This window comes from Gymnoscopelus braueri (assembly GCF_963280865.1).
Source record: "Gymnoscopelus braueri genome assembly, chromosome: 12".
NCBI lineage: Eukaryota > Metazoa > Chordata > Actinopteri > Myctophiformes > Myctophidae > Gymnoscopelus > Gymnoscopelus braueri.
Window position 1 is genome coordinate 52375330 of NC_137614.1, and position 23713 is coordinate 52399042.

At 42.1% G+C, this 23713-nt stretch overlaps 1 protein-coding gene across 1 annotated transcript; it reads left to right on the forward strand.

Annotated features, from left to right (window-relative positions):
- Positions 1-86: 86 nt before the first annotated feature.
- On the forward strand, positions 87-23621 carry klhl12 (kelch-like family member 12). The gene is made up of 12 exons (XM_080444311.1): positions 87-211; positions 1687-1916; positions 4966-5119; positions 5728-5945; positions 10779-10928; positions 12829-12943; positions 14682-14788; positions 16729-16924; positions 18890-19048; positions 20130-20228; positions 21399-21585; positions 23143-23621. The coding sequence occupies exons 2-12, from the start codon at positions 1701-1703 to the stop codon at positions 23267-23269; spliced, it is 1728 nt and encodes a 575-aa protein (XP_080300437.1). The 5' UTR covers positions 87-211; positions 1687-1700; the 3' UTR covers positions 23270-23621.
- The last annotated feature ends 92 nt before the right edge of the window (positions 23622-23713 follow it).

Sequence of the window (23713 nt, forward strand, 5' to 3'; positions counted from 1 at the left end):
AACGTAACGTAACGTAACGTGCCATGCCGTGACGTAACGGACTGTTTATGTCGAGCAGCCTTGGCGACACATTTGATGTAAAGTGTGTTTTGTGTGTTTCATAAACAGAAGAAAGAAGACACAACGAGCTGATACATTAATACATTACGTTCTATAGGAGTCACCACCATGATGGAGTCCAGTCTGTAGCACTGTGTGGAGAGAGAGAGAGGTAAACACTGTGAACATTATGTACACGTTCCTCTGTGTGTGTGTGTGTGTGTGTGTGTGTGTGTGTGTGTGTGTGTGTGTGTGTGTGTGAGAGAACATTAATGTTCATACAGTTACATTTGAACTTGTCTTAGCCTAGCCAGCTAGCCTAATAGCTTAATTAGAGAAACACATCACAATATGACACACATTACATTACATTACATTACATTACATTACATAGGTATAGGGAACGAAACTACTAATCACCAGAACACACACACACACACACACACACACACACACACACACACACACACACACACACACACACACACACACACACACACACCGATATGGTATGTTATTTGGTCCGTGATTCATTCATTCCTGTCTGTCTGTCTGTCTGTCTGTCTGTCTGTCTGTCTGTCTGTCTGTCTGTCTATCTCTATCTACAGTAGGCTATCTATCTATCTATCTATCTATCTATCTATCTATCTATCTATCTATCTATCTATCTATCTATCTATCTATCTATCTATCTATCGTAGGGTATATGTCTGTCTGTCTGTCTGTCTATCTCTATCTACAGTAGGCTATCTATCTATCTATCTATCTATCTATCTATCTATCTATCTATCTATCTATAGTAGGGTATATGTCTGTCTGTCTGTCTCTCTCTATCTACAGTGTCTGTCTGTCTGTCTGTCTGTCTGTCTGTCTGTCTGTCTGTCTCTATCTACAGTATCTGTCTGTCTGTCTGTCTGTCTGTCTGTCTGTCTCTATCTACAGTGTCTGTCTGTCTGTCTGTCTGTCTGTCTGTCTGTCTCTATCTACAGTGTCTGTCTGTCTGTCTGTCTGTCTGTCTGTCTGTCTGTCTGTCTGTCTCTATCTACAGTGTCTGTCCGTCCGTCTGTCTGTCTGTCTGTCTGTCTGTCTGTCTGTCTGTCTGTCTGTCTGTCTCTATCTACACTGTAGATAGAGACAGACAGACAGACAGACAGACAGACAGACAGACAGACAGACACTGTAGATTCTACAGTGTCTGTCTGTCTGTCTGTCTGTCTGTCTGTCTGTCTGTCTGTCTGTCTGTCTGTCTGTCTGTCTGTCTGTCTGTCTCTATCTATCTACAGTGTCTGTCTGTCTGTCTGTCTGTCTGTCTGTCTGTCTGTCTGTACTAGAGATATCAGGTAAACTGTGATCATAATAGACATATTCTTCTATGTTATTTGGTTGTATCTATTTGTACAGATGACACAGATTGACTCTCATTCATTTAGCTGGGGAGCCCCCTCAAGGACCCCTGGGGGTCCTGGACCCCTCATTGAGAAGCACTGGTGTAATCCACATACACACTGTGTTCATTTAACTCAGAGAATGTACATGTGATGTAGACGTGGATACATAATGCAGAGTGTGTTGCTGTGTAGGTAATGGTATGGTATAGAAAGTAGTTTGATGGGATATTTGATGATATTTCTTCATTCTCTTGCTCAGTAAAGGTTCCGTTTATGAGACTCCGTGCCGTGGCCTCATTGGTCGCCATGGCTCCCAAAGACATCATGACCAACTCTCACGCCAAGTCCATCCTGAACGCCATGAACGCCCTGCGTAAGAGCAACACGCTGTGTGACATCACACTGCGGGTGGAGACCGCAGACTTCCCCGCACACCGCATCGTGCTCGCCGCCTGCAGCGACTACTTCTGTGCCATGTTCACTAGTGAGGTAAGGACCGTGTTCACTAGTGAGGTAAGGACCGTGTTCACTAGTGAGGTAAGGACCGTGTTCACTAGTGAGGTAAGGACCGTGTTCACTAGTGAGGTAAGAACCGTGTTCACTAGTGAGGTAAGAACCGTGTTCACTAGTGAGGTAAGAACCGTGTTCACTAGTGAGGTAAGGACCGTGTTCACTAGTGAGGTAAGGACCATGTTCACTAGTGAGGTAAGGACCATGTTCACTAGTGAGGTAAGGACCGTGTTCACTAGTGAGGTAAGAACCGTGTTCACTAGTGAGGTAAGAACCGTGTTCACTAGTGAGGTAAGAACCGTGTTCACTAGTGAGGTAAGAACCGTGTTCACTAGTGAGGTAAGGACCGTGTTCACTAGTGAGGTAAGAACCGTGTTCACTAGTGAGGTAAGAACCGTGTTCACTAGTGAGGTAAGAACCGTGTTCACTAGTGAGGTAAGAACCGTGTTCACTAGTGAGGTAAGAACCATGTTCACTAGTGAGGTAAGAACCGTGTTCACTAGTGAGGTAAGGACCGTGTTCACTAGTGAGGTAAGGACCGTGTTCACTAGTGAGGTAAGGACCGTGTTCACTAGTGAGGTAAGGACCGTGTTCACTAGTGAGGTAAGAACCGTGTTCACTAGTGAGGTAAGAACCATGTTCACTAGTGAGGTAAGAACCGTGTTCACTAGTGAGGTAAGAACCGTGTTCACTAGTGAGGTAAGGACCATGTTCACTAGTGAGGTAAGGACCATGTTCACTAGTGAGGTAAGGACCATGTTCACTAGTGAGGTAAGAACCGTGTTCACTAGTGAGGTAAGAACCGTGTTCACTAGTGAGGTAAGAACCGTGTTCACTAGTGAGGTAAGGACCGTGTTCACTAGTGAGGTAAGGACCGTGTTCACTAGTGAGGTAAGAACCGTGTTCACTAGTGAGGTAAGGACCATGTTCACTAGTGAGGTAAGAACCATGTTCACTAGTGAGGTAAGAACCGTGTTCACTAGTGAGGTAAGGACCGTGTTCACTAGTGAGGTAAGGACCGTGTTCACTAGTGAGGTAAGGACCGTGTTCACTAGTGAGGTAAGAACCATGTTCACTAGTGAGGTAAGGACCGTGTTCACTAGTGAGGTAAGGACCGTGTTCACTAGTGAGGTAAGGACCGTGTTCACTAGTGAGGTAAGGACCGTGTTCACTAGTGAGGTAAGGACCGTGTTCACTAGTGAGGTAAGGACCGTGTTCACTAGTGAGGTAAGAACCGTACGATACAGGACAGGTTCATTTAGAACGATACGATTCAGTGATTTAAAATCGATACAGTAACTATTTATTTACCCAAAAATTCTGTGTGAAAAATAAATACCTTCATACTGGATATAAACCCCTCCTCTTTTTTTCTTCTTAAAAGTACTTAGTGTTGATATAATTGATGATTTGCATTGCAAAACGATTCGATACAAATTAAATAGTCAGCCATCAGCCACTATTTAATAATGCAGGTGTGTTTTCCTGCAGAAAGACACATCCCTCTGGCTGTGTTTTGGTTTCGTTCCACTGTTTATGTTGACATTCATCCCTTTGCAGGGACTGAAAAGTCTGTGGGTGGAGAGGGGGGGGGGGCTTGCCTGGAGCGGCAATTGGGTCTGCACTCTGCACCGGCCCTGGGTGTGGGACGATTTTGACGATTTGATTTGATTAGATTTTATTAGACGTTATACAGGAAAAAACACATGTTACATCATGTTCATCGTAGAAACATCAAGGATACAGACACATAAAAGTCTTGCGACTTATTTTCATTGTGGTCCTTGGTCTGAGACAAACAACACTGCAACAAAATACATACAGGTAGACAGTACAGTAATAAATAAAACAATCAATACTACCTACAGCATAACTACATATAATCACATTGCTAACATAAGTGACCCTACTGTACTGCAACATGTTCTAATAGCCATGCTTTGACCCTTATCTTAACCCATTAATACCTGGAACGCATCTGTGTCACTTTAGATGTCTTTGGCTATTCAAAAATAGCAGATATACAAGCTCATAGCACGGCACCGAGTGCCGCGCTATGAACTTGTAGATCTGCTATTTTTGAAAAATCGTGAAAAAAAAAATGTTTCGATTTTTTTCCAAAAACTGTTAGGATTTAGATTTTTTTTTTAAAGAATCGCCTCAGGTCTTAAAGGGTTAAAAAAGGAGATGACTGCTGGTGCTCTTTATAGTCAGGGGCAGCGAGTTCCAGTTAACTGCTCCTCCAAATCTAAATGAGCGTTTTCCCATTTCAGTGGTGAACGTGGGCATGGTCAGGTCTGCTATGCTGGCTCTGGTTAGGTGGGAATGGGCTTCGCTACGCTTCTGAAAAAGATTACATAGGTACACAGGGGCTCTGTTTATGTAGATGTTATTATGCACCAGGTTCAGCTGTAGTTGAACTGACCTGGCTGCCAGAACTGCTGGAAATTATGTTTTCCAACATGGTCCCTTGCAGACAGCCCCAAGACAAGCCTGACCAACCTATTTTGAGGAACCTGCGACTTCTCTTTTAGGGCTTTGGTTAGGCCACCGTACCATGAGCCAATAGCATAGGGCGAAACAACATAAAACCAGTGAGTTTGCTAATAAGCGAAGACTGGCCGAGTCCAGAAACTGCGCTTTCCTGGCTAAGGCAAGATTGACTATAAAACAGTGCAATGCAAAATTATGCAGCACAAAGTATGCGTTTCATTGGTCAACAACATCAGTGATGTCAAATCACATTAAAGCCAGACACCCAAAGCCTTCACCTAAGGCTAAGCAAAGCAGAATGGCAGACAGACTTCACCGTGAAAGCTCGCCGTTGTGATGACCGGCGGGCAGAAGAGATCACTGATTTGACAGCCAAGATGATATTTTAGTTTAATTTAAAAATAGCAGATCTACAAGCTCATAGCTATGAGCTTGTAGATCTGGGGGTTAAATGGGTTAACTGTCGTACCCCTACAAATGAGCATCCTAAGACGTGTGTGTGCGTGCGTGTGCGTGTGCATGTGTGTGTCTCCAGCTATCAGAGAAGGGTAAGTCCTTCGTGGACATCCAGGGTCTGACCGCCTCCACCATGGAGATCCTGCTGGACTTCGTCTACACTGAGACGGTTCTGGTCACCGTGGAGAACGTACAAGAGCTGCTGCCTGCTGCCTGCCTGCTGCAACTCAAAGGTACTGTGTGTGTGTGTGTGTGTGTGTGTTTGTATTACTATACTTGTGAGGACCAAACGTCCCCACAAGTATATAGTAGAATTTGAGGAACAGATGTTGTGAGGACCTGAGTTTACCTGGTCCTCCTCGTGAGGAAAAAATTGTTGTTTTATGGTTGAAATTTTTAGAGATACGTTTACAATTAGAAAAAGATTCAGGTTGGGTTTAGGATTAGATATTTAGAGGTTAGTTTTAGGGGAGTTGGGGTTACATTTTCCGCTATTTTATACTTAGTTGTGCGGCGATGTCAAACACCGGAAAATAGCCGATCTACAATGTGAGCTTGTAGATCTGCTATTTTTCGGCTTTAGACTTGCGGTTAAAAATGCCCCACAAAAATCATAAATCAATCATAAAATCGGCTTCCTAAAATGTTGATGTCTTCACAAGTATAGTAATACAAACGTGTGTGTGTGTGTGTGTGTGTGTGTGTGTGTGTGTGTGTGTGTGTGTGTGTGTGTGTGTGTGTGTGTGTGTGTGTGTGTGTGTGTGTGTGTGTGTGTGTGTGTGTGTGTGTGTGTGTGTGTGTGTGTGTGTGTGTGTGTGTGTGTGTGTGTGTGGGTGGTTAGGCGTGAAGCGGGCGTGCTGTGACTTCCTGGACGGTCAGCTGGACCCCACTAACTGCCTGGGCATCCGGGACTTCGCCGACACCCACAACTGTCTGGACCTCATGGCGGCGGCAGAGCTGTTCTCCCAGAAGCACTTCCCTGAGGTGGTCCAGCACGAGGAGTTCATGCTGCTCAGCCAGGGAGAGGTGGAGAAGCTGGTCAAATGTGACGAGATCCAGGTAGGAACACATCACACTGCTCACTGCTCACTGCTCAGACAGAGAGAGATCCAGGTAGGAACACATCACACTGCTCACTGCTCACTGCTCACTGCTCACTGCTCAGACAGAGAGAGATCCAGGTAGGAACACATCACACTGCTCACTGCTCAGACAGAGAGAGATCCAGGTAGGAACACATCACACTGCTCACTGCTCACTGCTCACTGCTCACTGCTCACTGCTCACTGCTCAGACAGAGAGAGATCCAGGTAGGAACACATCACACTGCTCACTGCTCAGACAGAGAGAGGTCCAGGTAGGATCACATCACACTGCTCACTGCTCAGACAGAGAGAGGTCCAGGTAGGAACACATCACACTGCTCAGACAGAGAGAGGTGCAGAAGCTCATTAAATGTGATGAAATACAGGCACGGAGTGACACGTTGTGAGCTTGTAGATCTGATATTTTTGAATAGGGTAGTATAAGATAATTGTTAAAATGATTATGACACTATATAATAACTAAAATGACACGGAAGCTTTCCCGGTTTGAATGGGTTAAAGGGCAAGACCACTTTAGTAGAGGTTTGGGTTGTGTTGTTACCTTGCCATGATGGAACTCCAAAGGTGGACAATACATCTAAAATAATTGCTCCATTGATTAGAAATTGATAATTAAAAATATGCTCCTCATTGACTTACATTGTACGGTGAAACAGCTCTCAAAGTCACTCTTTTAGCACATAAACAAACGCAAACAAAGTTGATCCAGACAATATAAAACATCACCAAACCCACTACTGTTTATTTTTTCAATAAAAATGTCAACTTCCTGCTGATATTTACTATTTGAAGATCCGGATCCGCAGATCCAGTCCGGGTTCTCTTCTTAACCAGTATTTTTTCATAACAACTTACCGTGGGTGCCAGCATTCTCCCCATTGACTGCGCTTTGCTGTTTAAAGCTCTAGACTCCACGACGTGCAAATCCACGTAAAAAAAGCATCCATTCATGTAGCGCGATGACCCCGGCTACATCCTGGAACGATAACATTTCACGCGGGGGGGATCGCGCATCGCGCATGACCGGTTTTCCCCACCGGAAACAGATTCGGAGATATAGGCGTTTTAAAGAAGGAAATAGACAGGAAGCGGATGGGGAGCCATGTTTTTGTTTCCGGTGATCTATTTTGCCTATCCTTCTCAGGATCACAATGGGTACTCCCAGAGCTGCTCCAGCCCCTACCGTGTGGAAAAAAACAAAAATACCGAAGGGTATTCAGTTTTGGCACTCCGCGTAACTATTTGCACCTTTTGCAAAACCGTTTTAATACGGTTTTGGCACCCCATGTGTTAATAAAAATAGCTAAATCAACAGGAAGTTAACTGTTTTTGGTGATGCTCTATATTGTCTGAATCAGCTTTGTTTGCGTTCGTTTGTGTGCTAAAAGAGTGACTTTGAGAGCTGTTTCACCGTACAATGTAAGTCAATGAGTATATTTTGAAGTATATTTGATCAATTTCTAATCAATGGAGCAATTATTTGTTATTTCTCGTCCACCTTTAGAGTAACATCATGGCAAGGTAACACAACCCAAACCTCTTTAAGTGCTCAGGGACACTTTGACCTGGGGTGGGACGCGAACCGGGGACCTTCTGTTATCCCAGGCGACCTCTCTACCTATTTGACTATACCCCCCCCCCCCCCACCAGGCCCAGGTCAACGCACAGGCACCTGACTCACCCATGGCATAATATCTATACCTGAGTGAATTACAATATTTATCTGTGTCTGCCTCTACATGCTGTTACAACAACTAGAGTGCAAAGCACAGGCACCAACCTGTCGTAACCAGTGTTGCCAGATTTTGTGAGGGGAATAAGCAGCCAGGTCTAAGAAAAAAGAGCCCAAAAGAAGCAACTAGGCCAAATGAGCATTATTGTCTATTTGAAAATAGCTTATCTACAAGCTTGTAGATCAGCTATTTCTGCTACCCCTGCTGTGGAATCTTGAGTAAAAAAGGGAGAAATATGTTTGAAAAACTTTTAACTACACAAATCTTGTATGGCATTGGGGGTCCTTGGCACCAAATACTTGTTGGGGGTCCATGTTTGAGAACCACCGGTTTGAACAACATTAGGAAGGAAGACCAAATAAGCAACTACACTTTAGAAACTAGCCCAAAAACAAAAACTCCCCCCAAAAAACCTGCAACCAATATTTACAGAAAAACAAGCCCAAATTCGCTTATAAGAAGCTGACATGGCAAGACTGGCTGTAACCTCAGTTAGTTTGGGGTTTGTTGGGGGGGGGGGGGGGGTGAGCCCAAAGATGTCTTACGTGTGGATTTCTCTGAGTGTGAAATTGCAGAGAAGCGAACACTGAATTAAGCAAGACTTTTGTTTTTTTTCTGGCCCTGGAAATTCCTGTCTGTAAAACCACACGCCTGGGCTTTGTGAAAACACGGTTATTATCACCTCCGTGATTTATAGATCAACCAGATCCCTCAAAAGGATTCTCTCTTCCTGCCATTTGTGCACTTAAGGGAATTAAAACGAGACGCTACACGTTATTGAGAGGCAGACACCATTTCCCCCGTTCCACCCTCTATCTCTAATACTAAGGGTTTGTTACTGAAGGTGATTTATAGATGTTGGTTTCAGTCCAACTTCCTGGAGGAACACGATAACACAACAAGCAGAAGTCCTGTCTTTACACAGGAGTCTAGCCACCTATAAGAGTTATAAGTTAAACAAGGAGTGGATGGAGCTGCAAATCTTCAGATATGATATCTTGGGTTCTGAACATTTTTTTCCCCAAAAAATAAATAATACATTTTTATTAAAAAAAAATAAACTCTGGATTTTTCGTTCTCGGCACTGAGGGCATTCAGAAAAAACTCTGGATATCTCGTTGTGTGGCACTGAGAGAGTTAACCAAGTAAATGATAATGGATGATAATAGATAGCACTTATATAGAGCTTTTCAAGATACTCAAAGTCGCTTTACAAAATAAACAAAATAAAACAACTTTATGAGGACAATAAAAACTAAGCAAAAAAAGTTAAAATATATTAAAAGTGTTATAAAAAGGGGGGGGGGGGGGGGTTGAATTCAGTGGGGAGAGCCAGTCTGAAGAGGTGGGTTTTGAGATCAGTTTTAAACAAGGAGAGGGTGAGTGCAGCTTCTTTTGTTTTTTGGGTGCATAGAGGGTGTGTCTTCTAAATCCTACAGTAACAGTTTTTTGAAAAAAACTTGCTATAATACAGTATCAGTGGTTCTCAAACCTTTTCATGTCAAGAACCACCCAAAATGATGTTTATTGGTCCATGAACCCCCCCCCCCCCCCATCTCAAAATATGTTTTACCTGTGACCCCCAGAAAAAAGACACATTTTCAAGATTTTTCAAAAATAGCCAAAGTACAAAATATGGATAAAAGGGTTAAAATGATGCTTTATTAACTAATTTTGCTGGGGACCCCCCGGTATCCCCCCAAGGACCCCTGGGGGTCCCAGGACCCCACTTTAAGAGCCAATGATATACAGTACCTTCTATTGAGATTTGCCATGCGTGCAAAACGGCTTCATTGTTGAGTTCTGTGCAGCCTGGGTGTGAGAGGAGACCAATTATCATCATTATTATCATTATTATCATCATTATTATCATTATTATCATTATTGGGTGTGAGAGGAGAGGAGAGCAATGATCCTGTCAGCAGTATTGGTTATGTGTGAGCAGTGGTGTTCCCATTTTCAATACTTTTACTTCTACTCCACTACATCTCAGAGGCAAATATTGTGCTTTTACTCCACTACAATTATTTGAAAACTTTAGTTACTAGTTACTTTGCAGATATAAATGATTACATTAAGAAACATACATTAACCACTTCAGCCCTATTTTATACCTAGGCTATTTGAAAATAGCAGATCTACAAGCTCACAACGCGTCACAACGCGTCGCATCGCGACGCGTTGTGAGCTTGTAGATCGGCTATTTTCAAACATTTTAGTACTTTTACTTTTGGTACTTTAAGTATATTTTGATGCCAATACCTTTGTACTTTTACTCAAGTAAATTTTGAAATCTGGACTTTTACTTGTAACAGAGTATTTCCATATTGCAATATTGGTACTTTTACTTAAGTAAATCATTTACTTTTCGAGTACTTTTTCCACCACTGTGTGTGAGTATATCGTCGCTGTCAGACAGAAACCTATCATCTCCATATTCTATCCTTTTGTGTTGTTTTTTTGGGGGTAAATTCACGTCCCACTTGATCATACTACAGCGTCACACAAAAGCATCAAAAGTAGCAGATCTACAAAAGCTCGAAACGCGCTATTTTGTAGATATGCTACTTTTGCGTTTATTTTATTGTATTTCAATCCTGAAAGCTTTTGGACATGTGAGGTTTCTACCCGACAGAGGCAGCGGGTCCTATTTCAGGATTGGAATCAAGTCTGAACAGCATCAAACCAGATGGAAACAGATCTGTTGTGACTCACATTTCTAGGTGGTTTGAAATGGGACTCAAATGTGATTTATAAAGATGTGTCTCAGTCTGGACACTCTGACACCAGATTTGTTCACAATCTGATCACTTGAGAAATACCAGTGTGGACAGTCAGTCCTGGAGATCACATTAGAGAAACAAATGGGATTTTCCCCTCAATCTGAACAAAGCTTTAGAACCATTTTTTAGAGCGGTTTGAAGCAGCATGCATACCATAATCATGAACATTTTTGCAAATCTATAAATACATATATTTTTTAAAGCGAACATTTGTAACTCAGATATTAACCTCATCATATATAACCAAACCCCCCCCTTTTCTCCTCTCAGGTGGATTCAGAAGAGCCTGTGTTTGAGGCCGTGCTGAACTGGGTCAAACACAACCGTAAGGAGAGGGAGCTGTGCCTGTCCGACATGCTGGCGTTTGTCCGGATGCCTTTACTGACCCCCCGCTACATCACAGACGTCATCGACTCAGAGGTCAGTGTGTGTGTATGTAGCAGTGTTGATTTTTACAGCACATTTTGATTTAGTTTTAGTTAAAGTCTTTTGAATAAAATTCCATTTAGTTTTAGTCATATTTTAGTCATCTGAAATGTTTTACTATTAGTCTAGTTTTAGTCGACTAAATATCATAAGATTATAGTCGACTAAATCTACAGTTGATTTAGTCGACTAAAATGTGTTATTTTGCGGTGCCTTTATGGTGTCGTAATGACTGATTTTACACTTGGTTGCATGCTGAAAATAGCAGATCTACAAGCTCACAACGCGTCGCACTGTTGTGAGCTTGTAGATCTGCTATTTTCAGAGCGCAACACCCGAGCGCAACCAAACATAAAATGACTTGTCTTTTAGTTCTACTGGATCTCTTCTCCACTAGATCCCTCACTAACATTTTAGTCTAGTTTTTATTTGTTGACAAAATTGTCAATATATTTAGTCTTAGTTTTAGTCATCATAGCTTAGTTTGTATTTAGTTTATATTTAGTTTTCGTCATAGTTTTAGTCGACAAAATCAACAATGGTGTGTAGCAGTAGTGGCTCTCAGAACCTCTGCCTGGTGACCAAAAAAATGCCTAATATCTCCCCCCGGGCCAAGGGGGGGGATTCCCCTTTAGGCTAGTGGTTAAAGGGATATTTCACTTTCAAACATGTCTGTGGTCATTTTAACATCTACTCAGGCTCTTGTGTCTCATCCCAGACAGTTTTTAAGTTGCTTGATTCTGTATTTAGATATTTGATATTCATCTTATCAGACCTTCCTATACAAACCTGTTGTAACTTCAAACTCCATCAGTCACCAGAAACAAGGACAGGTGTTTTCAATGAATCTATCATGGTTAAAATGGAGTTTGCAGTTTGGGTTTGTATTGGAAAGGGGCGTGTCTGATAAAATGAATATCAAATATCTAAATACTGAATCAAGCAACTTAAAAAACTGTCTGGGGTGAAATGCAAAAGCCTGAGTAGACGTTAAGCTACATCACATCTGAAAAAATAACACATTTATACACGATTTGTGAGAGTGAAAGAGAGAGGACAATAAGTGGTAATAAAATGTAACAAAATTGTTATGCTGTGATGTAGCTAAACAAGACGTGATGCTTTATCAATGGTTTTGACTTGAGCTGATGATGTTTACCTCATCAGATACACTATAAATGTGTTATTTTTTCAGATGCGATGTAGCTGAACAAGACATGATATGCCCTTATAAAAGTTTTGAGCTGCTGTGATGCAGCTAAAAGTCAGATGCACATCATACACTTAGATGTGTATGGTGTTGTTTTTTCAGATGCACTTAATTGTTTTCTTTTCACAGATGTTTTATATTTCATATCAAATGGTTTTGAGGAGATGTGTGATGTAGCTAACTAGGTAGGAGGTGAGGCGAGCCGCAATGTTTGTTTTGTTTTTACGTTCAGGAGAGCTGCTTCCTTATTCCACTTACCTTCCCGGAGGATGTATAACATGCTGTTTTACCAGGATTTATTGTGCCGAACATGTCAGATATAGATTATGATGATATCTGTGTTCAGATGGCGAACGTCTGTGGTTGTTCCAACCATTTGGGTGTAATAAGTCAAATACGTTTGATTAGTAAAAAAAAAAAAGCTTTTTAAAAATGTCTTTTTTTTTTTTTTTACTATTCCGCCAGGTGAATAGCCCTGCTCTATAGCAGTGGTTCTCAAAGATTTTCATGTCAACAACCCCCAAATCGATTGTATCGTATTAGGCCGCAAAATCATCAGACAAGATCTGTGTTCATTTATTTTAAACATTTCCTATAAAGCAGTGGTTTTGTATGTTTTGTTAGGTTATTTTTAGGTATTTTTCCCAGGTAGTGTTTTTACATGTTGACATATTATCATTCCAGCCACTAATACGATGCAGTCTTCCATGTCGAGACCTCGTCGACGAAGCCAAGAAGTTCCACCTGCGTCCTGAGCTGAGGAGTGAGATGCAGGGTCCTCGCACCCAGGCCAGACTAGGTACTGTTCTATGTGTTCTACCAGGCCAGACTAGGTACTGTTCTATGTGTTCTACCAGGCCAGACTAGGTACTGTTCTATGTGTTCTACCAGGCCAGACTAGGTACTGTTCTATGTGTTCTACCCAGGCCAGACTAGGTACCGTTCTATGTATTCTACCCAGACCAGACTAGGTACTGTTCTATGTGTTCTACCAGGCCAGACTAGGTACTGTTCTATGTGTTCTACCCAGGCCAGACTAGGTACTGTTCTATGTGTTCTACCAGGCCAGACTAGGTACTGTTCTATGTGTTCTACCAGACCAGACTAGGTACTGTTCTATGTGTTCTACCCAGGCCAGACTAGGTACTGTTCTATGTGTTCTACCAGGCCAGACTAGGTACTGTTCTATGTGTTCTACCAGACCAGACTAGGTACTGTTCTATGTGTTCTACCAGGCCAGTACTGTTCCAAGTGTTCTACCAGGCCAGACTAGGTACTGTTCTATGTGTTCACCCAGGCCAGACTAGGTACTGTTCTATGTGTTCTACCAGGCCAGACTAGGTACTGTTCTATGTGTTCACCCAGGCCAGACTAGGTACTGTTCTATGTGTTCTACCAGGCCAGACTAGGTACTGTTCTATGTGTTCTACCAGGCCAGACTAGGTACTGTTCTATGTGTTCTACCAGACCAGACTAGGTACTGTTCTATGTGTTCTACCCAGGCCAGACTAGGTACTGTTCTATGTGTTCTACCAGGCCAGACTAGGTACTGTTCTATGTGTTCTACCAGGCCAGACTAGGTACTGTTCTATGTGTTCTACCCAGGCCAGACTAGGTACTGTTCTATGTGTTCTACCAGGCCAGACTAGGTACTGTTCTATGTGTTCTACCCAGGCCAGACTAGGTACTGTTCTATGTGTTCTACCAGACCAGACTAGGTACTGTTCTATGTGTTCTACCAGGCCAGACTAGGTACTGTTCTATGTGTTCTACCAGGCCAGACTAGGTACTGTTCTATGTGTTCTACCAGACCAGACTAGGTACTGTTCTATGTGTTCTACCAGGCCAGACTAGGTACTGTTCTATGTGTTCTACCAGACCAGACTAGGTACTGTTCTATGTGTTCTACCCAGGCCAGACTAGGTACTGTTCTATGTGTTCTACCCAGGCCAGACTAGGTACTGTTCTATGTGTTCTACCAGGCCAGACTAGGTACTGTTCTATGTGTTCACCCAGGCCAGACTAGGTACTGATCTATGTGGATTCGGAGAATAACGAAGTAAAAGTATCAATACTGCAATGTAGAAGTACTCTGTTACAAGTAAAAGTCCGGAATAAAAAAATTACTTGAGTAAAAGTACAAAAGTATTGGTATCAAAATGTACTTAAAGTACCAATAGTAAAAGTACTAAAATGTTTGAAAATAGCCGATCTACAAGCTCACAATGCGTTGCGATCTGCTATTTTCAAATAGCCTAGGTATAAAATAGGGCTAAACTGGTTCATGTATATTTTATAACTAAAATAATATAAATATTTTATATCTGCAAAGTAACTAGTAACTAAAGTTTTCATATAATTGTAGTGGAGTAAAAGAATAACGATTTGATTGTTCATTTATTTCACACTGCAAATTTTAAATACAATATCATGTAGAGTTTTATTTTTACAAAAAGTATTTTGTACCTTTGTTTTGATAAATGCTCTAGTCTATTGTTATTATTGTTGTCGTTATTATTATGATGTATATTTTCCAGGTGCCAAAGAAGTTCTGTTGGTAATCGGAGGGTTTGGCAGTCAACAGTCCCCCATAGACATAGTAGAGAAATACGATCCTAAAACCCAGGAATGGAGCTTTCTGCCTGTAAGTATCAAATACACTGTATATCGTTGGTGTCGGGCAGAAAATCTCCATGTTTCAACTTTTTGTGTTTTTTCTTTTCTTTTTCATAGATTAACACATTGAGTGCCAGAGGTTTAAAAAAAAAAGGGTACAGCCAGTGCCGGCTGTTTTTAACCATTTTTGTACCTTTTTCAAGTAGTCACAAAATATTTTCAGTGATCACCGTCCTCACGGTGATCCCCTCATTACACACATAGAGGTCTCGTACAATCGGGGGAAAAAAATTAAAAACATTCGGTAATCCGTTCCATAGTTGCAGCCAGTTGAAAATAGTCAAAAATACATAGTAAAAAAGAAAAGTACACAGGAGCCGAGATACAGGCTTTTAAAGTCATAAGTTAACCAGGAAGTGGATGGGAGTCTAAATCTTCGAAAAATGATCTCCTGGTGCTGTGAAGGAAAATTTTTTTTTTTTTTATATATTCTTTTTTCAAAAACGGCCATAGCCGTTTTTGGCACTCAATGGTTGGATTATGAAAAACGGTCCAGACCGTTTTTGACACTCACTGGCCCTCATTTATCAACGGAGCGTATAAACCGCCGTATATTTTTCCATATATTCGGCCGTACGCCAACGTCGAAGTCACATTTATCAACCAATCCTACACAGCCGATCCGAGCGTACATTTGGTCCCAGCCTTGATAAATCTCACGTCTGAAAACGAGCGTCATTTAAATAACATTCTTAACATTAAATATTCTCGAAACACCCCGTTTTTAAGACATGAAGAACCAGAATACGACCAAAGAAAGAGTTTCGCCGGCTCGCCTCGCCTCGCTGCCTGTCAAGTCACACACACGCACGCACGCACGCACGCACGCACGCACGCACGCACGCACGCACGCACGCACGCACGCACGCACGCACGCACGCACGCACGCACGCACGCACGCATGCACACGCCTCTCTCTCTCTCTCTCACTCACACACACACACACACACACACACGCCCAACTGTGTCTTTCATAATCCGTTACGGTACAATCTCAGTCACGTAGGCTTGTAGCCTACATGAATGACATATTATGATACCAATCACATCGCCATGAATGGAATATGTTTGTATATTTATTTACCCCATACCGAGCAGTGCACGTTCGAGTTACACTAAAGCAGTCATGTAGGCTATATTCCCCATGAGACTCGGGCGGTCTGCAGACTGCAGTGATCCCGTGCCGCCACCCACGTTATAAGAGATTGGAGCGTCAGGTTTATATCCTTAACCCAGCCAGGTTGTAGCCTATATGACTCTCTATGACATAACTCCATACCATAGGACAAGCTAGTGAAGCTACTGTAAGTTTGTAGACCTCACTGTCCATGAAAAGATGGTCGAGACTCGCAAAAGCGCTCGTATATTTTGAAAATAGCAGATCTACAAGCTCACAATGCGTCGCGATGCAACGCTTGTGAGCTTGTAGATCTGCTATTTTCAATGCAGCCAGATCTGCAATCTTATCTGAATGACTGTTAAAGCAGTTTGTTTAGATTACTTTATAAAATTTTATATTTTCACAGGGATTATTTTATAGTGTAGATATACATTTTGGAGTGGATATGTGTGTCCAGATGCCTGTCAGACAGGGTAGGATGAAGCCCATGTCAGGATATACCCGTATTTTCCGCACTATAAGGCGCACCGTCAGTGCGCCTTATAGTGCGGATGCGCCTTATAATGCGGTGCGCCTTATATATGAAAATAATACATTTATTGAAGGTGCGCCTTATACTCAGATGCGCCTTATAGTGCGGAAAATACGGTATTGATAAATGCCGAAAGGTGCGGTGATCTCGCCGCACGCCCATTATTTGGGCTGCACCGCGTTGATAAATGAGGGCCACTGTGTTAATATCCTACTTCATCATGCAAGAGTGTCACACAAATGTTCTTTTTTTGCAGAACATCGCACGGAAGAGGCGCTACGTGGCCACCGTGTCGCTCCACGACCGGGTGTACGTGATCGGAGGGTACGACGGCCGCTCACGCCTCAGCTCTGTGGAGTGTCTGGACTACACGGCGGACGAGGACGGCGTGTGGTACACCGTGGCCACCATGAACGTACGCCGCGGCCTCGCCGGAGCCACCACGCTCGGAGGTAGCGTTGATTTCGTCGACTAAAACTATGACGAAAAATGTTGGTCGACTACCTTTTTTCACTGACAAAAACTAAATCAAAACTAAGCTATGATGACTAAAACTAAGACTAAATATACTGACAATTTCGTCAACAAATAAAAACTAGACTAAAATGTTAGTGAGGGATCTAGTGGAGAAGAGATCCAGTAGAACTAAAAGACAAGTCATTTTAGTCAGTTTGGTTGCGCTCTGAAAATAGCAGATCTACAAGCTCACAACGCGTCGCAGCGTGACGTGTTGTGAGCTTGTAGATCTGCTATTTTCAGCATGCAACTAAGTGAAATCAGTGATCTGTCATTAGGACACCATCAAGACACTTACTTACTTACTTAATCCTCTTCGTTCCCTGTGGAACATAAGGCTGCGACGATCTGCTTCCATCTGGTCCTATCCTGTGCAGCATGTTGTGCCTCGCCCCATGTTAGGTTTGCCATATTCAGTTCTGAGGTCACAGTTCTTCGCCAGGTTGTTTTTGGCCTCCCTTGTTTCCTCTTTCCAGGTGGGGTCCATCTCAAGGCTACTTTAGGAATGCTGTTCTGGTCCATTCGGAGGACATGTCCGAGCCATCTGAGCCTTCTGTGTTTGATTTCCAGCACCACATTGCGACAGTTCGTCATTTTGTACAGGTCCTTGTTCGAGATCTTGTCTGGCCAAAAGATGCCTCTTCCGGAGACACCCATTGTGGAATGAATTGATCTTGTTCATGTCACTCTCAACCACTCGCCAGGATTCTGAGCCATACAGCTAAACTGACTTAACGTTGCTGTTATACAGTTGGATCTTGGTTTTTAGGCTGTACTGCTTAGATTTCCAGATGGTCTGGAGGCTTGCAAATGTGCTGCGAGCATCAAGACACTGCCAAAATATATTTTAGTCGACTAAATCAAATGTACATTTAGTCGACTATAATCTTATGATATTTAGTCGACTAAAGGTAGACAAAAACTAAAACATTTCAGATGACTAAAATATGACAAAAACTAAATGGAATTTTATTCAAAAGACTATGACTAAAACTAAATCAAAATTTTATACCAAAATCAGCACTGCTCTGAGGTGAGATTTTGACTCATTGATTGATTGATTGAATACTTTATTAGTCAGAAATGTAAACGGCACGAAGGTCCAGTAAAGTCATTTTAGGCTGAAAGGAGAACACAGAAAAGTCCCGGGGACTTTCTAGCGAAAACATAATCTCCACCCCCCGGCCTGACAGAGATGGCAATTGTTTTGAATTAGGACTCACTGGGCAATTAACTAAACTTGCTCATGTAGGTTAATCGAATAATTGAGAAGATATTTAGGTTTTCTTTGCCTATAAATCAATGAATTGATGTGAACATTTCTTGTAGATTTTTTGTAATCGACTGAATGGAGTAGTCTGATTAATCACTGAACCCTGTAATGTATGTACTTCTTGTACGACGGTGGTGTACAAAAATAACAATATTAGCAGATCTACAAGCTCACAACGCATTGCATCTCTACGCGTTGTCAGGCTACATTGAGCCTAGGTGCCCGGACCACTAGGCCAGCGGTCCGGACCAATTTAATGACTTTTAAGACCTTTTTATCGCCTAAAAAATAAATGAAATGAAAAAAGACCATTACTGCATCTAAAGTAATCAACAAACTATACTGTAAAAACTGGTCAAACATTGGCCATATAATATAAGAAAGAGGCGTTGTGAGCTTGTAGATCAACTATTTTCACAATATTTATCGGTGGAACCGAGTCAAACAAATGTAATGCCTCAACTCCTACAATTCCAAGTGCTTGTCAGGGTGGGGGGTCCCCAGTTATTGGGGGGTCTGGCCAGTTGAGAACCACTGGATTATGAAATGAAGTGAAGGGTATGAATTATTTCGACAAATCCTCCAAAAGGCACCCAGCCCTGTCTCTCTCTCGTCTGGTTCTCTGCAGACATGATCTACGTGGCCGGGGGTTTCGACGGCAGCCGCCGCCACACCAGCATGGAGCGCTACGACCCCAACATAGACCAGTGGAGCATGCTGGGAGATATGCAGACCGCCCGGGAGGGGGCGGGGCTGGTGGTGGCCATCGGACTCATATACTGTTTAGGTACTGTCTGTCTGTCTGTCTGTCTGTCTGTCTGTCTGTCTGTCTGTCTGTCTGTCTGTCTGTCTGTCTGTCTGTATGGATACTGGGCTGGCAGACGGCTGTAACTTTTAATCCGTTGAAATAAAAAAAAGAGAGAGGACGAACGGTTTTCTCCTCAGCAGAAACCTATGAAAGGGACCATTTACAATGCAGAATAATAATGTGACGTTAACGGAGCTAAAATCTCATGTCCACTCGCTTGTACAATTTTTTAAACGGCCCCTTAATTAAAGCATATTAAGTTCAGCTGTGCTGTCTCTCTCACTATTAAAGCATGCTCCCCCCCCAAAAAAAAAACACAAAACACATGTCACTCTACCACACTCAACCATCCCTCTCTCTCCCTCTCCGCAGCATAGGCTACAGCACAGGCACAGAGGAGTTCTGTTGAACACTCCTCCATTAATGTAAAAAATATACATTGAACACAAGTTACACTCAGAATATGCAGCGATATCATGACGCTGTCGATGGTGTTCTCACTTGCTTTCTGAAACCACTTTGCCTGCAGTGTTGTACTGTAGGTCCCAAGCGGGCATGGATGACGAGGCAAGATTCGGCTCACGTTCACACATGACACCACAATCTAATTTCCCGTCCCGTTGCCGCCGGCACATTCTGTATATCTGAACGGGGCTTCACCCGTTAAAACCAGGAAATCATCTGTGTCATTTAGGATTTTAGCTTTGGCTATTCAAAAATAGCAGATCTACAAGCTCACAGAGAGCTTGTAGATCTGCTATTTTTGAAAGATGTTTTGCAAATCTTTTAATATATACATTTTTTTAAAACATTTTTAACTCTTAAATCTTTGCTTCTGGGGGTCCCCCCATCTACTTCCTAGATCGGGGGTCCGCGGCAAAATACATAAATTTTGGGGGTCCTTGACATGAAAAAGTTTGAGCACCACTGATATAGCAAAACATAAATAAATCAGAAAACTGTTAGGATTTAGAAGATTAATGGGTTGATATACTGTTTAGATACTGTATACACGTGTGACGCTGACATGGAAACTCATTTCATTCTTGTTGAACCACAGGTGGCTATGATGGATTAAACATCCTGAACTCAGTGGAACGGTACGACCCTCACACTGGACACTGGACCAGTGTCACTCCTATGGCCACCAAGAGATCAGGTAGGTTCACCAACAACACATCACTTCTATTCACACACCAAGAGATCAGGTAGGTTCACCAACAACACATCACTTCTATTCACACCGAGAGATCAGGTAGGTTCACCAACAACACATCACTTCTATTCACACACTGTTTAATCCTCACATATAGCTGTGCAACAATAACTAAAATGTCCTGAAAAGAACCATGTTGGACATACAGGTTGTCCCCCTGACTATGGATGGACCATAGGAACATTACACCTCACCATTATTGTGGCAAAGATAATTGCGATGACGGATATTATCGCGATAATCAAAATGATGCTTAAAACTTAAAGATGCCACTTTTTTTAAACCACTTGAACCCCCAGCATCCCTATTGTGGGGGGGAACGTTCGCCAAAAAATAGCAGATCTACAAGCTCACAACGTGTTGCGAGCTTGTAGATCGATCGATTTGTGTAGAGTGAAATAAGAGTGTGCCAAATGCGTTCTTTACAGGTCTGTTTGATCAAGTACTGTTTTATCAAGTATATAGATATCAAGTACTGAATTTGCAGCTCAACAAAAGCTAATTAATTCCTTCTAGCGGATGACGGAGGACAGTTTCACGATGAATTAACCCATTAAGACTTGGAACGCATCTGTGTCATTTTTAGATTTGAGCTAAATAGCCATATTTTACACTTTTGGCTATTCAAAAATAGCAGATATACAAGCTCATAGCGCGGCACCGAGTGCCGCGCTATGACCTTGTAGATCTGCTATTTTTGAAAAATTGTGAAAATGTGTGCAAATCTTTGAATATATATATTTTTAAAGCAGAACATTTTTAACTCTATTCTTTGCTTCTGGGGGTCACTGGAACAAAATATTTTTAGATGGGGGTCCGCGGCCAAATACATATCATTTTAGGGGATCCTTGACATGAAAAAGATTGAGCACCACTGATATAGAAACATACGTTTTTCAGAAAACTGTTGGGATTCAGGAGACACGTAGAATCGGCTTCAGGTCTTAATGGGTTAATATCTCCACGATACGATTATTGTGAGAGGTTGTCTTTATCACGATAAAGGATAATAAAGATGATGGTCCCACCATCCCTACACCCTGACAGCAACCTAACAGAAGTGATTGTGTGGCCATTTTATCCGATTTGATGCGATTGGCTGTCTTGTTCCAGGGGCGGGCGTGGCCTTACTCAACGACCACATCTACGTGGTGGGGGGCTTTGACGGGACGTCCCACCTGGACTCGGTGGAGGTGTACAACATCAGGACGGACTACTGGACCACCGTGGCCAGTATGACCACGCCTCGTTGCTACGTAGGAGCCACCGTCCTGCGTGGCCGTCTCTACGCCATCGCTGGGTAAGACTACAGATTAGTGTGGATTTTGACGGCAAATTTGGATTAAGTTTTAGTCATAGTCTTTTGAAACTAATTCTGTTTAGTTTTAGTCATATTTTAGTCATCTGAAATGTTTTAGTTTTTGTCTAGTTTTAGTCGACTAAATATAAGATTATAGTCGACTAAATCTACAGTTGATTTAGTCGACTAAAATGTATGTTGGCGGTGCCTTGATGGCGTCGTAAAGGCAGATTTTACACTTGGTTGCATGCTGAAAATAGCCGATCTACAAGCTCACAACGCGTCGCAGCGCGACACGTTGTGAGCTTGTAGATCTGAGCACAACACCCGAGTGCAAACAAACATAAAATGACTTGTCTTTTAGTTCTACTGGATCTCTTCTCCACTAGATCCCTCACTAACATTTTAGTCTAGTTTTCATTTGTTGACGAAATTGTCAATAATTTAGTCTTAGTTTTAGTCATCATAGCTTAGTTTTTATTTAGTTTCTATTTAGTTTATTAAATAAATGTATATTTATTTAGTTTTAGGATACAACAGCTGACAACACAGACATTTGTTTGGGGAGGAATGAATTGGCATGATGACTAAATTGGGGAGAAGAGGGGGTAAAAAGCACACACACACACACACACACACACACACACACACACACACACACACACACACACACACACACACACACACACACACACACACAGTACTTTTACTCAAGTACTGTACTTAAAGGGGGTTTAAATGATAATTCTTTAGCTAGAATAAGTTAGTTAGTTAAATATATGTATTGGCCAATATAGTAATCATTACTATATAGAGTGTTTGTTAAGTAACATCTGGCTGCGTTTGCCCACTGCCAGCTATTTTCCTTTTTCTTACCTTTTATACATCTCATTTTTGTTGTTTGGTTGCTATATCAGTGCTGCTCAAACCTTTTCCATGTCAAGGAGCCCCAAAATAATATGTATTTGGCCGCGGACCCCCATCTCAAAATATTTAGTTCCAGGGACCCCCCAGAAGCAAAGATTTGAGTTAAAAACGTTCGCTTTAAAAAATATATATATTCAAAGATTTGCACAACTTTTCCACAATTATTATTTTTTTTCTTTTTTTTTAGCTTGTAGATCTGCTGTTTTTGAATTGGAATCCTGAAAAGTAACTTTTTTAAAAAAAAATCAAATGCATTTAGTTATACTAACTTCATGAACTTAAATACAAATATATTGGACATAAAAAAGACAATAGAATTTTTATACTACTATTTTTATACTAATTGTAGTCATGAAGCTACTATAACATAGACTGAAGTAATTAAAGCGGGTCATGTTATGAATCATAACAGCTGAAATCAATAATATGTCAGTATTCTGATATTAACCTGCAGGCCGCATTAAGTGAAGGTGGGGGCCGCATGTGGCCCCCGGGGCCGCCAGTTGTCCATGCACAATGAATCCTCCTGCAGAAACTAACGTCGTTGTTCATCCAGGTTTCCTCTCTGGTCTCTGCAGGGTTAGGGTTAGGGTTGTTCTTCATCCAGGTTTTCCTCTCTGGTCTCTGCAGGTATGACGGGAACTCTCTGCTCAGCAGCATCGAGTGCTACGACCCGGTGATGGACAGCTGGGAGGTGGTGACCTCCATGGCCACGCAGCGCTGTGACGCCGGCGTGTGTGTCCTGAGAGAAAAGTGATCTTTTGCCAACAAAAAAGAACCACCTTTTTTTTTTTAAAGAAGAAGTTCCCTTTGCTAAAGGAGTTGTTGGTTCAAGGCAGCTATAGAGGTGGTTTTGACGTGCCACTAAAAACACACACAGAGCCACAGACCCTGGACGTTGCTGTTGTTGCTCGGTGATCAGTATGCAAACAAGCTGAGTGGGTGTGTTCAGCCCATTCAGATGCTATCAATGCATTGAATGGGACATTATCACCTTTTATCAGACCATTGAATGGGCGAAGTAGGCGACATACTGACCTACCCGCCATTTATCAGACCATTCATCTGGGTGTTATCAGGAGCTACTGACCTACCGACTGAGATGAGTTAACCCATTAAGACCTGAAACGCATCTGTGTCACTTTTTGATTTGAGCTAAAAAGCATTATTTTACACTTTGGCTATTCAAAAATAGCAGATC

Bases quoted from the DNA above. Each gene is read 5' to 3' on its own strand.
- klhl12 (XM_080444311.1), top strand. From the start codon at position 1,701: ATGAGACTCCGTGCCGTGGCCTCATTGGTCGCCATGGCTCCCAAAGAC. The intron at 1,917-4,965 runs GTAAGGACCGTG...GTGTGTCTCCAG, and splicing joins GTGCCATGTTCACTAGTGAG to CTATCAGAGAAGGGTAAGTC. The intron at 14,789-16,728 runs GTAAGTATCAAA...CTTTTTTTGCAG, and splicing joins AGGAATGGAGCTTTCTGCCT to AACATCGCACGGAAGAGGCG.